At 41.4% G+C, this 14,278-nt stretch overlaps 3 protein-coding genes across 3 annotated transcripts in view; 1 reads left to right on the forward strand and 2 right to left on the reverse strand.

The window, feature by feature from the left end:
* The window catches only part of LOC126564801 (protein PRRC1-like), a 299,123-nt gene that overhangs the window by 204,661 nt on the left and 80,184 nt on the right, over positions 1–14,278 (reverse strand). The gene's annotated exons all lie outside the window — the stretch shown is intronic.
* Positions 1–14,278, forward strand: part of LOC126563788 (rap guanine nucleotide exchange factor 2) — a 136,802-nt gene that overhangs the window by 116,936 nt on the left and 5,588 nt on the right. The window lies entirely within an intron of this gene.
* Positions 2,461–3,094, reverse strand: LOC126560470 (low molecular weight phosphotyrosine protein phosphatase 1-like). The gene is made up of 3 exons (XM_050216427.1): positions 3,067–3,094; positions 2,631–2,980; positions 2,461–2,571 (listed from the first exon to the last, which is right to left on the reverse strand). The coding sequence occupies exons 1-3, from the start codon at positions 3,089–3,091 to the stop codon at positions 2,461–2,463; spliced, it is 486 nt and encodes a 161-aa protein (XP_050072384.1). The 5' UTR covers positions 3,092–3,094.

A 14,278-nucleotide genomic window follows, 5' to 3' on the forward strand; every position in this document is an offset into this window, starting at 1 on the left:
ACCAAACTGGTACCCGGTTTCGTTGAGGTGGATTATGATTTACAGTGAAGCGTTGTCTCCTAGGAAGACGCACGGTTTCTCCGTTGGGTTGATCGAGTTGGTTTATTATCGTGAGGATCATTAGCTTCCAGTTTATAGCATATTTTTCAGCGAAGCATTCAACAGCAGTTTGGTGTTTGATGTACCATTAAAAAACTTTAGAAAATTGAAGATCATCTTCGGAAAAAGATACGAAAACGTCAAAACGGTGATATTTAGAACATCTCTTTAAAAGTTCCTCACTCAAATTTGATACAAGCTCAGTGTATGTTAAATAAGGCAAATTCGATTGCCAAAACTGTCCCCCAAAATTGATACATCAATTATGCACCCAGGCGGCCTTATGTTTGTTCTCCCCTGGCCATCTCAAAATATGGCGGCATAACTTCCGTTTTTCCGCTGTCCCTGTCCCAAAATCTGGTCAAAAGATAAAATTCAATTTCAGAAGTTGGAAATGATTTTCTCATTATAATTTCCAACCACCTTGGAGAGTTTGGAGCGACAACACACCTTGCTTTGCTATCCGGTCGGGGGTTGGTTCCGGGGTTAGCTATCCTCAATGTCCACGTACCGATGGTTCAAGAACCTGACCAAACAGAATGGTTATTTATTTTTCTACAGCTTCTTCTTTTTTTCCTCTTTTAGACGAATTTTGAACAGCTAAGAAGAACTTTGGGATGAAAATTTGTGAAGCAAATTCAGTCCTTCAAGTTGCTCAAATAGGCGAAGGCGAGAGAACGAGTGCCGGGAATCGAGGCTACATCGACGGACTACATTTGCAATTGTGAAGTGGACCGGATGGGAAATAATCAAATAACGTCGGAGTTTTGTTTTCTGGAACGACCGGTGAGAGTCAGGTGTTCAAGTCTTGCTGCTTTTCCGTTGGAAAATCGGTAAACTTTCAGACTCGTGTGGACCGTGTCTTCAACCCGTAGTCTTGTAGTCTAGGACAGAGGAAGCCGATCTGATCACCTCCGGTTTGCCGGTTTTTGCATATTGTACGCTTTGCAATTGTTTCGACAATAAAATAATGGTACACTGACCATAAAGGTGGTTAGCATCGTTGCAAGAAGTGTTATGTCCGACGTTGTCCATTATTGCTTCTAACCGGCTACCCCCTTCCTGGTATCGACCAAACCCCGGAGAAAAGGGACCGTTTTGATGCGAACCATGCTTTGATGGCAAACTTTCCCAAACAAATCTTGAATGGCTCATAATCGAATATTACCCAACTCGTACCTACTTCGCAGAATTGTCGAAGAAATTGAAGCACGTCGCCACGCCACTGACCGCACTGGTTCGGTGTGGCCGAAGGAAACTTTCCAACAGTGTGACAGCTCGCCCGGAACAGGAGCACGTGCGGATGCTTTAAGGGCACTAACCGGTAGCATCGTTGCCGCAATTTCCGGGCGCAAAACAAAAGAGATTTCATTAGGATTTGTGATTCTCACACATAGCACCCGCAATGGCACTTCCCGATGGCAATAACAGGAAGTTACGACCGGAATCCGATGCTTTACCGTGTGCATACACTGCATAGCAAGTGGGCCGAACGAAAAACAAAAGCTCCCCATCTTGGAGCTTCTTTTTTATGCTGCCAGGTGGTAGAGTTATCGTTGGATGCTGGATGCTTTAGCAGAAATCCGGTTCCACGCAAGTACCTCGAAGAACTGGATCGGAAATCTGCTCCAGAAATCTGAAATTCCAAACGTGAGGAAACTTGATTTTGGCAACAAACAACTTTTTGCAGCACGGTGGTTTGGTGTGCGTCCTGGAGCTGTGCCGGGGAGTTGTGTGGCAAATACTGCGCAGGGAGGACCTCTTTATGGCTTGTGGTGTTAGGTATGTGGGCTGTGTTATGGTCAAATTTAGTTCGATTTGAATGTTGCGGCACTAAGCTTGTGTGGGAAGTGTGCGAGAGAACGAGAGCTGGTGGTCGTAAGAGCTGTGCAAATTGATTTTAAATGGAAGCAATTTACGTTTGTACGAGCCTGGAACTGTGGAGCTAAATGGTACGATACATGGTAAAAAATTTAATATCAGGCTAGATTGTGTTCTAAATACTCTGGCCGGATTGGCAAACGGTGTGACCACTAGCGCGATCGATTGAAGTTCCGAATACCAAATTGCTTGCTAAGCAGGAGTATTTATTGAAAAGCGCTATTACCTAATTGAGTAATGAAATAACTAAAAAATATCGGTAACAATGAGCATACCGCGCCTAGGGCTGTGTAGCGTAAAGTAATAGTGATATTAAGGAGAAATTTAATTTTGCGTAGATTTTTCGGCTGCTATTTTTCCCGCTAAATAATTGAATCAAATTAGCCTCCCACTCGTATAAGCTCATACAGATTTCCGAAGCATAAACATTTGACAAAGAGAGAGCATTAAGCCACGCAATCTATTTTTCGCAATTTCTGTTCAATTTTCCCACAGCTCTTGCGATACCGGACGTCCGTGAGTTTTGACGAAATTTTCGCAGCAACTCACTATCTGATCGAAGCAGCGCCGGAACCCGTGTATGCCGTGTTCCTGGTAAAAAGAATCGTTCTTAGTACGGTGTATGGAAATAGATATCATCCATTACTCACAAAGTACGGATCGATGATAATCCTGTCCAGCTCTCTGCCACGGTAGTTTCCAAGCAGCTCTATCTTCGCCCTCCCGTCAACCGGTGCCAGATGCAGTAGATCGGCCACATTCGACTCGTCCATGCCAAACACATAATCAAACTGACGGAAATCATCCGAGCAGACCAGCCGTCCGATGTGATCGGAGGTGAGCTCGTGCTCTGCCAGCACGGCAAGCGCTCGCTCATTCGGCTGTCGGCCAACGTTCCACTCGCGTAACGCGGCACTGTCAACGTACCAGTCGGTGAGGTTGTGTTGTGCGGCAATGCTTTTCATCACACTTTCGGCCATAGGCGAACGGCACGAGTTGCCTTGTTTGGGTACCGGGAATGGAATGATCCAGTGATCGATTAGATGATGCACAATAAATGCACTGCGAACGAGCGAGCGAGCTTACCGATGCAAACGAAGAGGATCTTCATCGATGGGATGCGGGCGGCAATGTCAGGCACACACTGACTAACTGGCTGACAGTAGTGCTATCAGCTGAGAGGGAGACTTTATTTTTAGGGAGACGATTTTGTTGGCAAACAGTTCGCTTTGACGCTAGAGTCTTCGTTAGCGGCTGCGCAGATGGGATGGGAATGATCGTGTTGGATAGGAAGAAGAATGGTTGGTATTTTGCATACCTTGCAGGCGTTTACATGCAGGGGCTGCAAAATAGCGATTTCTTACCGGTTTTTAGAATTAATTTGCCTAATTATCTACTCTAATAAACCTTTTTTTTTGTTCTGTTGTAACTTGTGACGATCAAAAAGGGTTAAAGATCCGAGAAAGCCCCCTTGAATATTTTGTGCGCAGCACTGTAAGCTGTCAATTTTATTGCACTGTGTTTTTGGTGTTGTCAATATACCACAGTGAATTCATTGTCCGTTTTTACTTAAATGACTCATAAACACCCAGCAGGATATGAAAAGTGAACCCAAAAAGTAGTTGAATAACTGACTTGTTCAACCGTTGGCCAGCTGAAAAAGAGCAGTATCGCTCTGAAGTTAAAACTAGTGCTCGTGATTGAGAAGGAGGGGTCTTAATCCACTTTTTTGTTATATTTTTTAACAGGTAATCATTTTTACCACTCTGAAAGTACAATGTGTTTCGTTGAGGCATGTACTGCGCAACGCATAAGTTTTTCGCGACTTTCAAAGTGACGAACAAATTTCGCCGTGGGCCTTCTGCAGTCGTTTCCGACGTTTAATTTTTTTTTGTAGTCAAATATTCCATGTGATTGAAGAAGAAAATTTAATAGAGAATGTCTTCTACATTTTCTGCACATAACAGCTTTTAATCTGAGAAAAATTAAGTAAGTATTGATGCGATTTTCGTACACTGCTTTTAATTGAACGGGAACAAAGTTTCATAACGATATGTTTATTGACATCTTCGAGTAATGAGTTATAAGAATAATTATTTGCTGAACTTGACATTAAACACAGACTAAAATAAACAAAATACTGCTTGTTCATAATTAAGCTTTTTATTAATCTATCCACTGCTTGGCCCAACCTTGAACACGCATAATTTCTCTAAATGTATCCACATCGATAAAACTACCCATTAATTCACGTAACCCAATCGAATAACCATTTCGTCAATTGGTTTGAAATCGAAAAATTATACGACAAATGCGACCACATGAACCGCTCGATCGCGTTTTTACTTCCTGCGCTCGTGAGTCAGGTGAGGACGAATGGTTTTCTGCATGAAGATACTTTTGGATTTGCATCGGACGAGTCTCACCAGACAGTTATGTTTTGTGTATCGATAAATAATAATCCTTTCGTTACGGTTTACGAGCAAGGAAAGTAATTTTCGAAACAAGACACTGCACCTTCGAGTACGACTAAGCGAGTGTGCGGTAAACGGTAAGGACTTAGGTTTTGTCAATCAACAATCGGACTGTACGGGAAAGGATGTTTGTCGTTCCCAACTTGGGGGAAGTTCCCCAAGCTTTATGGCTGTAAATAGTGCACAGTTAGTGAGTGTGTCGTGTCTCGTCAACCGACCTTCAATTTGACGAAAAACCACCAAACGCGGATGAAGGGCGATCCATTTTTGGCCGATTGCAGATTTTTAGGAAACGAGGAACGGTGGTCGTAAATGTGGTTGTTTTATATTCGGTTCGTCCCGGTTATGTTTCGCTTTTGATTGGCTTTCATGGGGATTACTTACCGCGGTAATGCAAGGAGACAGAAGGCAGGTGTGTGTTGCGCTGTGTTGAATCCTCGGCTCCCTCTAGAGGTTAGTTCTTGGCAAAGGTAAAAAAAGAGGATTGCAGGCGTATGATGACGAAACCGCGTGTAGAACGTCACGCGCTATGAATGTCATGAATATTTGGAAACCTCTCGGAATACCAAACAGTGTGCATACTACCCGTGGACGTTGTCGTCCTTGTGATGGATTTGCAAATGTTTTCGAATAAAAAACGTAAGCTGAAGGCTAGGGCGCGTATGGCTGTGTGCCGAGTAGTGAAAAGAAACATAGGGAATTGTCAAAGAAAATTGGAACGTGCCACGTGGTTTCGTGTTTGTTGTGGGCATGATTTGGACAGCGGTAAATTTGCCCAGGTAAATAAAATTTCGTTTAGCAATAATGCTAATAAAATTATGTTTACTACAATACGCTCCCGAACCCAAAGTGGATGCACCCTCGTTGTGGTTACTGTGCTTTGTGTGTTCGAGTGGTTCGTTGAGGCGTTCAGACGAGGTGCTCGCTTCGATTTGTCGTAGATTGTGCAGATAGATCAGGCTCATGAGCTGTACACAGACTCGTCGGAAATAAAGCCAAACGGAAAAGCGATATTCATTTGAATGTACTCGCCACCATTCCGCTCGCAGTAAAAAGAGAAACAGATAAACACACGAACGTCTTGTCGGTCTGCAAAACGGTGCCATGGCATTGCATAATGCCGGGCGTATTTTAGCAAACTTTTAGCGCTGAAGTTAACGCAACGGAATTTTCTGCTTCCTGGGAAAATGGGTGCTTGCTTTCTTTCGCTTCTGTCGATAGTTTTCGCTTTTCCGCTTGCAAACCGGAAGTGAAACTAAGATAAATTGGCATTTCGTTGAAGAATCGAGAGCGTTCCTCGGTGCTCACTTGTTTTTTGTTTCTTCTTTCTGTCCATACGCGATGGTGGCGTTTGTATCCTTTACCATCCACCGCCGCCAAGGAGCGTACTTTTATAAGTAAGTTTTTCACCAGTTTTCCAGTCTAACTCACTCACTCGTTTGCTTGCTTGACTCGGTTGCACTTCCTGCTGCTGGATGTTTCAACTAGTTCTTTCGCCTGGCGATGTGGCGCACATGGATGGATGGATGGATGGGTGAAGCTGTTTCGCGGATGATGGTTGCTATTTTTCGCTTCTTTAAATGGGCGAGTGTAAAGTAAAGTTCTTCTCGTGGGGCCCTTTTATCTCTTTCATGAGATGCAGTGTAAAGTGAAATTGTATGAGTTGTGGGTGAACAGAAAAGGCAATTTCGAATTGAAAGCAAAGGTTCCCAGAATTCATGCTATTGGTTTACGCTGGATGGTTCCGGTGGTAGTTGTCAGTTTGTTGCTAAAGGAGAGTTTTTTTATCTTGAGAATCGATCGTAGTTAAAATTCATATAAATGATTTCTGATGACCGTGGAAAGCTAAACAAAAACGCTAAAAGGGGAAAATGATTTCAAGAATGTATTATTAATGGTTTTATCCATCTGCAATTCGTTTCCTATGTTACGAACATATAGTAATCGTAAGGGAGTCGAACAATTCGAAGCTGACGATAGATGCTTGTATGGCAATTTGTATTTTTTTGTGTTGAAATGCCAAGCTGTTTAGCTGAGTTGAAATTTTAGTATTAAAATAGTAGAACAGGGAAACTAAATTGTACTTCATAAACTCATTAATCATTATCAATCCACCATCCTACCAGTAGCTCGGAATTTGTAAAGTTTTCTATGACTTAATAGAAAAATATAACTTGTCCTGCCAGTTCTTCAGCGCATTCAACAAATCCATACATTGATTTAAGTCCAGTTCATTCTTTTTAGCCATAATAAACACATATTGTGCTGCTTATTTGTGCAAGTATCGCCAAGAATTATTAAAATAAAAGTCTGAAGAACCTTTTCAAGTTTTTTCTCACCGATCACACAATGAGTTTCAATGTTTTTGCGTTAGATGGCTCTGGTGGTGGTCGTTCAGCTTCTTGAATACTTAAAGGTGACAGAACATTTAGAAACCTTTAATATACCTTAAAATCCTTCGCCCCTAGCACTTACAATGCAACCCACCGATTAAGAAGTCAAAAAATTCTGACACATATTTTTAAGGTTTCCACCATAAAAAAAGGTGAAGCCCCATTTTCGTCATCGTAATACTCCGTGCCCCCAGCAATACAACTATAAACCCGGATGTGGAAGAATTTCGAAACAGGGAAACAGGTTGCCGCCGTACGAAACAATGTGCAACGCAGCCTTAGAAAGTTTAGAGAGGCATGCACCCTAATGCATCGAGACGCCGGCGGAAAGGGAAACGGGGAAAACAGATTCACCGTCAGACAGCTGAGCAGCGTCCTATTCGTCTGCCACAAATTGGAGCTCGAGTTGAGGACGTGAAAAAAAAAGGACGGACGGACAAAAAAAACTAAAACATCTGTACAAAACATACGTGCAGTGTCACGGTGGGAAAGTTTTTCCATAAATTTGTTCTACTGCAATAATATATTTGTGCTCGGTTTTGGGGTGGGTGCACACACACATACACACACTGGAAGGATGAAGAATTGTAAAAGAAAGACGAAGAGAAGGAGAAGGGAATAAAGCTAGTACAAACGTCTCTACCGATGACACCGGCACTGAAGTACGGTCGAATGATGCAGTTTCGGTGGGAGGAACCTTATGCCAGGGCTGGGAACTTTTGCAAACGCGGTGCACAACCAGCTGCACAAATGGATGCTTCTATTAAAGGAATGCTCCTACGGGACCAATCTCGGAAACGGAGTGCGTGGCGGCAAAGAACAAATGCGTTTCTTCATCGCTGTCATTACTTTCTGCTGCTTGACTCTCTGGTTCCTTGGGACGCACCGGAGCCCGGAAGTTTTGTTCATAGTTTTGATGTATTATCCATGTGATTCTTAAATGAGTTTTGTTCGAAATGGTTCACTGTTGCGTTGGGTTGTTTCTTGGGAGTCATATTTGTTTGACTGTTGCGTGATTGAATCACGGCTGAAGCTTGTTTTCGTGGCAAGAATCGAAAAAGAGCTGCTGATAAAGCTTTAAGGACTGCTCTGGCACGCTAAAAGGAAAATTTGGAATGAGGAATTAAATTATTTCTTTTAGGATGAAACAGATAAAAAAATCTTTTTACCTGGATAAATAAATTTAGCTTTTTATTCCTTAGTAAACTTCCTCAAGAAATTAAATGCACCACGTTTATACTATAATAGCACCATCTCGAAGTTTTTTGCTCACCTTTAATGGTGCATTGTTGTTTCGGAAGAGTTTTACGAAGATTTGTTTTAACGAAGCAAAAACCAAACCCCTTTTGTTGCAATGTATTACAGGAAAAAGCTCTTTCAAATGCGCTGCTTACCAGCATTACTGTATGTAATTCTTTGCTTAAGTATCTTTCATTTTATGGCTGGGATACCAAGGAGGAATTCTGATGAAGAAAAAAAGGGTTCTACTTTAAAAAAAAGTACACAACATTTGCACTGAGATTGGCTTGTTGGGAACCATTTTCCTAACCACCATCAACGCGTTGTTTGACCAGAGTGCAACGTCTTAATTTATAGCGCTGAAGAAAAAGAGAGCTATAAACAGCTCTCAGAAAGGAAAGGAAAATCTCGTACCGAAAAGAAATCACCCACATTCGACAACGGTGAAGAAAAATGGCGAAATAAAAGTCAATTATATTATTAGAAACTCATTAAAGTGGTAAAATATAGCACACACAAAGAGCGACAGCAAAAAGCACTGAAGAGAAAGTGCACAGTCGATGACGCATTACGTTGAAAGTCGGTACGGTAGCGTTTCGCTGCAGCAATCCGTACAATTTTCAATGGCACTCGGGAAACCGGTCGTTTACTTTGCCACAGTAGTTTTCGATTTTAGCGCGCTTTGGGGTAATCGATACATCCTAACCGATTCGCGTACGATGCGAACGATATCAAAAAATGTGCCCGATATCCGCCAGATAATGGGAAAAGTTTTGTAGCGTCTGCTAGTGTGCCTTTCCTGTTCCTATTGGCCACCCGGCTTGTCGGAGTGCAGCTCCGAGAGAAGCTGGCAGTTTTAAATGAAATGGAAACCGTCTAAATGGCGGATATTCTTTGTTGGTTGCAGTTGAAGCTTTTTGTTGCCATCTATTGCTGGCCATGAAGATTCATGGTAGTGTATGGTTACCTATTTGACTCCCCACCGTTGGTCTCTTTAGTAGTGGTGTCGTATTTTTTAGTCAATGAAGCTCTATTTTGACTGCTTTAATTGCAACTTATAGTCTGTTAGTATGTGAGGCAAGAAAATTATCAAGTTTCATAAAAGAATGTTTTATATTTTCATCATTCCAATGTTTTGGGTTCATAACTTTTCTTCTTTTTTTCTTCTTCTTCTTCTTCTTCTTTTTGGCTTAACGACTTGACTTGAAAGCCTTTTTCAATGAGGCTTTGCTAAAACAATATTATTTCCTCTTCTTGGCTTAGCAATCAGTTTGGTCACGCCGGCAATCGAACAGCTTAATAGACTTATTGGTCCCTCATTTCAGGGTAACGATTCGGGTGCGTAATGGTTCTTTCAAAAATAATTGTTTAAGCTCAACCCTGCGATTTATCGGACTTGACGAAACTCGAGCATTCGTCGTTAAGCCACGCTCACAGAAACTCACTGTGAAACACGAATTCAATCATTATCTTTCAATTTTGAAGTCAACCAAACAACTCTTCTATTTCATAAGTAAACATAAGCACGCAACTCTTCCGAATTCCGTAAGATCAATTCCGTAGCATACAAGTTATCGGTCCTTTGGATAGTTCTGAATAACCACAAAAAAGTACAAGGCGCTGCATGTGCGTTTGTCGCTTTGTTTTAGTAATTTTTTAAAGTGGTTTTTGCGGTATATTGTGTGTTTTCACATATTTTTGTCCATGAATTAGGAGATATTCGCGCTCACAAAAAGGTGGCTTAAATTTCACATTAAGCACTTCAAATATGAGTGCCTTGTAGTATGCAATCAGAAAAGTAAAGATACATTTTCATTAATTAATGAACCAATTTTAAACATTCAATCATGTGCTTAAATACTAGCATGAAATGAAAATCAATGCGCAATTGTACCATGCTGAAAGCTTGCACTACTCAAACACAGAGCACACAGAACAATTTTGTCCGTGTGGCTGCTTGCGTAATGTTCCCAATTTTCATTAATCAAAAGTACAGTCACACATGTGCGTAATGAAATGATGTCACTGCATGCGGTCGCATTGTTGTGGCCATGTTAAGGCTTCCGTCGTTGAAAAGGGTGGGTACGATTTGAAAGAAAAATGCTGTCATGAATGGGATGGATCCCACGGATTCTCAACCACCAGCACCGCATCCGACGCATGTTGACACATTCTTTTGTATTTAACACCAGTGTTAAGGATGCGTGTGCTTGTAGATGATTTTTTGTTTGTCAGCCATACATACCAACCTTCCAATTCAATGTCAAACCCTCTTCACCGTTTTTGGGCAGGGGCGGGAACTTTTTAGCTTTCCTTTCGGTAAAACATACACACAGACACAGAAATAATTTATAGGCTCACACGCGAGGTGCTCGGGTAACAGACAAAACGGCAACCATATAAAGCGACAAGAGGGAGAACAAAAAATGGTGGAAAGCAGGTTGATTGTTGGTAGGCTGGCGGCTGGAGTGTGCAAATTTTCCATCTCATTTTCCATTTGTCAGGTAGCCGTTTTTTTGGTGTGTTTTTTTGCGGATAAAGGGACCGAATGTGTTTATTTTGTTGTTTTTTTCGCCCCTCTTTCATCAGTTAGGTGCTAGAAAGACAACAAGAAAAGTCATCCATTTGGGAACCATTCGTTTTCATCGAGGGCATCAAAATCATTCGCCAGCATGCATGTGTTTTGTTCGTTTCGAGAGTCACCAACCTTTGGGCCATTAGATGTGATGTGGTTTCGATTTAGAAGATTAACATTTTTCCCCCCCCTTTTCGATGTAGGGCGTCATCGTACCGTTTCACTTTTAGTGAGGGATTTATTTCGGTTCCCTAAAGTCCCTGGAGACATTATGTTGCTCTTGGAGTTATGTGCCATTTCGGAAACAGATTTATGGTGGAACTACAAAGTAATTTAATTTAGGAGATGGACAGATTTAGGAGGTGTTACTTAAAAGACAGAAGAAGGAGGTGATGATTTTTTCTGCACGGATTGTTAAATTGAAAATTAATGTTGGAGCTCTGGAAAGAAACGAGAAAGAAATTTGAATCCAACGAAATCACACTCTGCGGATTGCCTAACTTTAGGCGTATTGACCATTTGGTCAAAGCTGATGATGATGATGAGTAAACCATTTCAGTATAGCAGCTAATGAAGGAATTAAAAGTGGTTTATCTTGCAGAAAAATAAAAACAGCCCTTTGTCGTTTGTATCGCTCTTTTTACTACATTTTACGACGCATTTGACATAAGCAATAAAAGTAAAAATCTATTCACTGAATAGCTTACTGCTTCACTCACATCCCCAACCCGAAGCTAGCTTTCTTCAACTGTAGCTTATTATTTGGCCTGTTACTCCACCTTCGATGCTTTGATGGTACTTGAGTGCAGATGGGTTTAGATGTTTCTGAAGCATTCTTCATTCGTTCCTCCCCTTAGTTAAAGGTCGCTTCCCAAGAGCGTACCAATCGACACCGTCCATATGGTGTGAAAACAGTGATGTAAACATGAGCTTTATGCGTTTCACTAATACACTTTGCCCATGATGGCAAACGCGTTTCCACGAGTAGGCCTTGTTTGGTTGGGTACTATTGGGGCGAGATAGTAGATGGATAGGAAAACACATTCTGCGGTTTCGATAGCAGAGTGTACACGCTCGATCCTTTCATTCGCATGTTATCATCGTCATATCTGTGTAATGCGGGGGTTGCTTACGTCTTCTTTATCTCCATAAACTTAGCCCTCTTAACACGTACCCCGGTAGATGATTGGTCGGAAAGCACTTACAGCACCGGATGTGTCCAAAATGTTGGGGCAACGGAATAGCGCCACCAGGGCGCGCCCTTCGGCGAGTAAGATGCGAAAGATGAAAGTTGTTTGTTATCCAAAAGCGAATCGTTAATATTATTTTTGCTCCCTCACGTGTGTCGTTTTTCCACTCGCGTGTGTAACCCCGGGTTCACTTTCTCACGATAGGTTTGCTGTTTTACTCCTTTTCCTTTTATCGTGTGTTTTTTTCTTCGGCTCGGTGCGATGAAAAACACGCTTAGCAGTAAAATAACTTCCCACATATTATGTGACTTCCCGGTGACCTATTCCGGCACTTGTGAGTTTGTTACGGGGTTTGTGTTTTTTTTTTGGCTTGAACTTGCACATGGCACAATTGGATCATAAACCGTTTTGCTTTATGCAGCTCGCTGCGCAGGGTTGGCAACCGGTTCGGGTTTGTGCGATTCGATATTGTCGTTACGGGGCTAGGGGCCAGTTATCGAAACGACAACAACTTAGCGGAAGTGGCCTCCCGTTGGTAAGCGGGAAAGAATTATTATCTATTTTTTGTTGTTTTGGTTGGCCACGCAGTGGTGAAGATGGCGATGGAAAGTCACCAAGCAGCAGGTAAAAATTGAGTTTCCAGCAGAGTAGAGATTAAATGGAAATTTTATGTGCGTAAAGAAGTTGTTTTGCGCATCGAAGGAACATGGGTAATAAAATGAAAGGAGAGCCACAATATGCATGAAGTTTCAGTGGATCGTTATATTTGAAGGAAAACATGGGAAGATAATTGAAGTGTATCGTTTTGGGGCAATACAAATTTGGTTCAAGGTCTTGAGCATGGACACAAACAAATAATTTACCTGTAACGTACTTACAGGGGTTGAAGTGTATTTCATTTATTTTAATAGAGGAGTAAAAGGTAAAAAATGTTTGTTAAAAAGACGCATTCGTATAACAAGTTTTAAATCATCCTATTTGAAGCACAAAGTTTCATTAATGTATCGTTTTCTACTTATCAAAGGAAATTAACATTTCTATTTTATGATAAATGTAGCAAGAAGCAGAGAAGAGTACCATGAGCCTCATCAAACAACAGAAATATAATAAGACAGCTAGTGGGTTAGTGATCAATCTTTTCTAAATGGGGAAGCTTGCCACGATCATGCATCGACTGATCATGAGGATTTAGGACATATATAAGGATTTGTGGAAAGCTACTGTGATGAATTTATTGGAGGCAAAGTGGCCACTGGCTAAATTTTTGCTCTATGGCAATGGCAATGGCCTTCAGAAATACTGGGAGCATTAAATCTCTACACCAGCTTACCGACCTCAAGGCAGCCTCTCGGTGTGGATTCTCTGGGAAGATGCGACGGCTGTTAAAGATCCCTATTGGGGGGACCGGACTTTCCTGTTTGTTGTTAAACATGGCTCTGGTAGGTGTCATACGAAGCTTCATCTGGAGCTCAAAAGAATACTCGAAAGATCTTTCTAATTCCTTGGCTTCGCGGATGTGTACAACCGACTGAAATGCTAGGGCGATGTGACGAAAACAAAGTATCTGTTGAACGGGCACTTTTACTTTGATAGAGCACAACTTGGAAAAAGAGTATCAGTTGACGTCGACGGACTAGAAGTTGCAGCGGAGTGCTACTACTTTTGTAGATCGTAACTTCAGAGAACAATGTATCTTGAGTGTTGGCAACACATGAAGTACACGATATTAGCACATTGATACGTCTGCTTGTCATTTCCATGGGTATGAGTCCTAGAGAGCAAGACGCGTGGAGAAGGAAAGAGTACCATGAGCTAGTAGCTATCCTGACTGTAGTCAAACGAGGAAGGTACGATGATTGGAGAATGCGATGAGGTTGTCGAAAATCGGATGCTACTGTGGATAGGGAGTTGCCTTAACTCTGAAGAGCTGAAAACCCTGGACTGAGTTTCCAGGAAACGGAATGGTTATCTGTCGATATAATCACGACGTGTTCAGCTCTGATTAGGCTATCACTATGTGTACTGTTAGTTAGCATTCTAGGATGTAATTAAAATTATAAGTCAATTTTGTTGTGCGGTTTTCATACCTCGAGGATAAATGCCAAAAAGTTAATGTCATGGTCTTTCATGATTTAAATCAAAATACTGAATTCTCATTGCAATACAAAAAAAAAGTTCATTGCTTACAGTTTGTTTAAAATTTATTCAAAAAACATTAATCAGTACGCAACAATTGAATTACAAACTTTAATTCATCACCATTTTTTTACGACTGTTATGCGATATTGTTGTTCTGTAGAAAAGTCTTTGCAATTCTTTTCTGCTTACAATTCTTTACATTCGATATTCTTCATTCTCCTGCACTACACATGCTTTACTGGTCTCTTTTCCTACTCAAAACTAATGCAGTAGATAGTAGATGAAAAA

The sequence above is a fragment of the Anopheles maculipalpis genome, chromosome 3RL, assembly GCF_943734695.1.
Source record: "Anopheles maculipalpis chromosome 3RL, idAnoMacuDA_375_x, whole genome shotgun sequence".
Lineage (NCBI taxonomy): Eukaryota > Metazoa > Arthropoda > Insecta > Diptera > Culicidae > Anopheles > Anopheles maculipalpis.

Excerpts from the sequence above, each read along its gene's own strand:
- LOC126560470 (XM_050216427.1), bottom strand. The coding sequence starts at position 3,091 with ATGAAGATCCTCTTCGTTTGCATCG. Across the intron at positions 2,981-3,066 it reads GATCCTCTTCGTTTGCATCG|GCAACTCGTGCCGTTCGCCT; the intron begins GTAAGCTCGCTC and ends TACCCAAACAAG. Across the intron at positions 2,572-2,630 it reads TTATCATCGATCCGTACTTT|GAACACGGCATACACGGGTT; the intron begins GTGAGTAATGGA and ends TCTTTTTACCAG.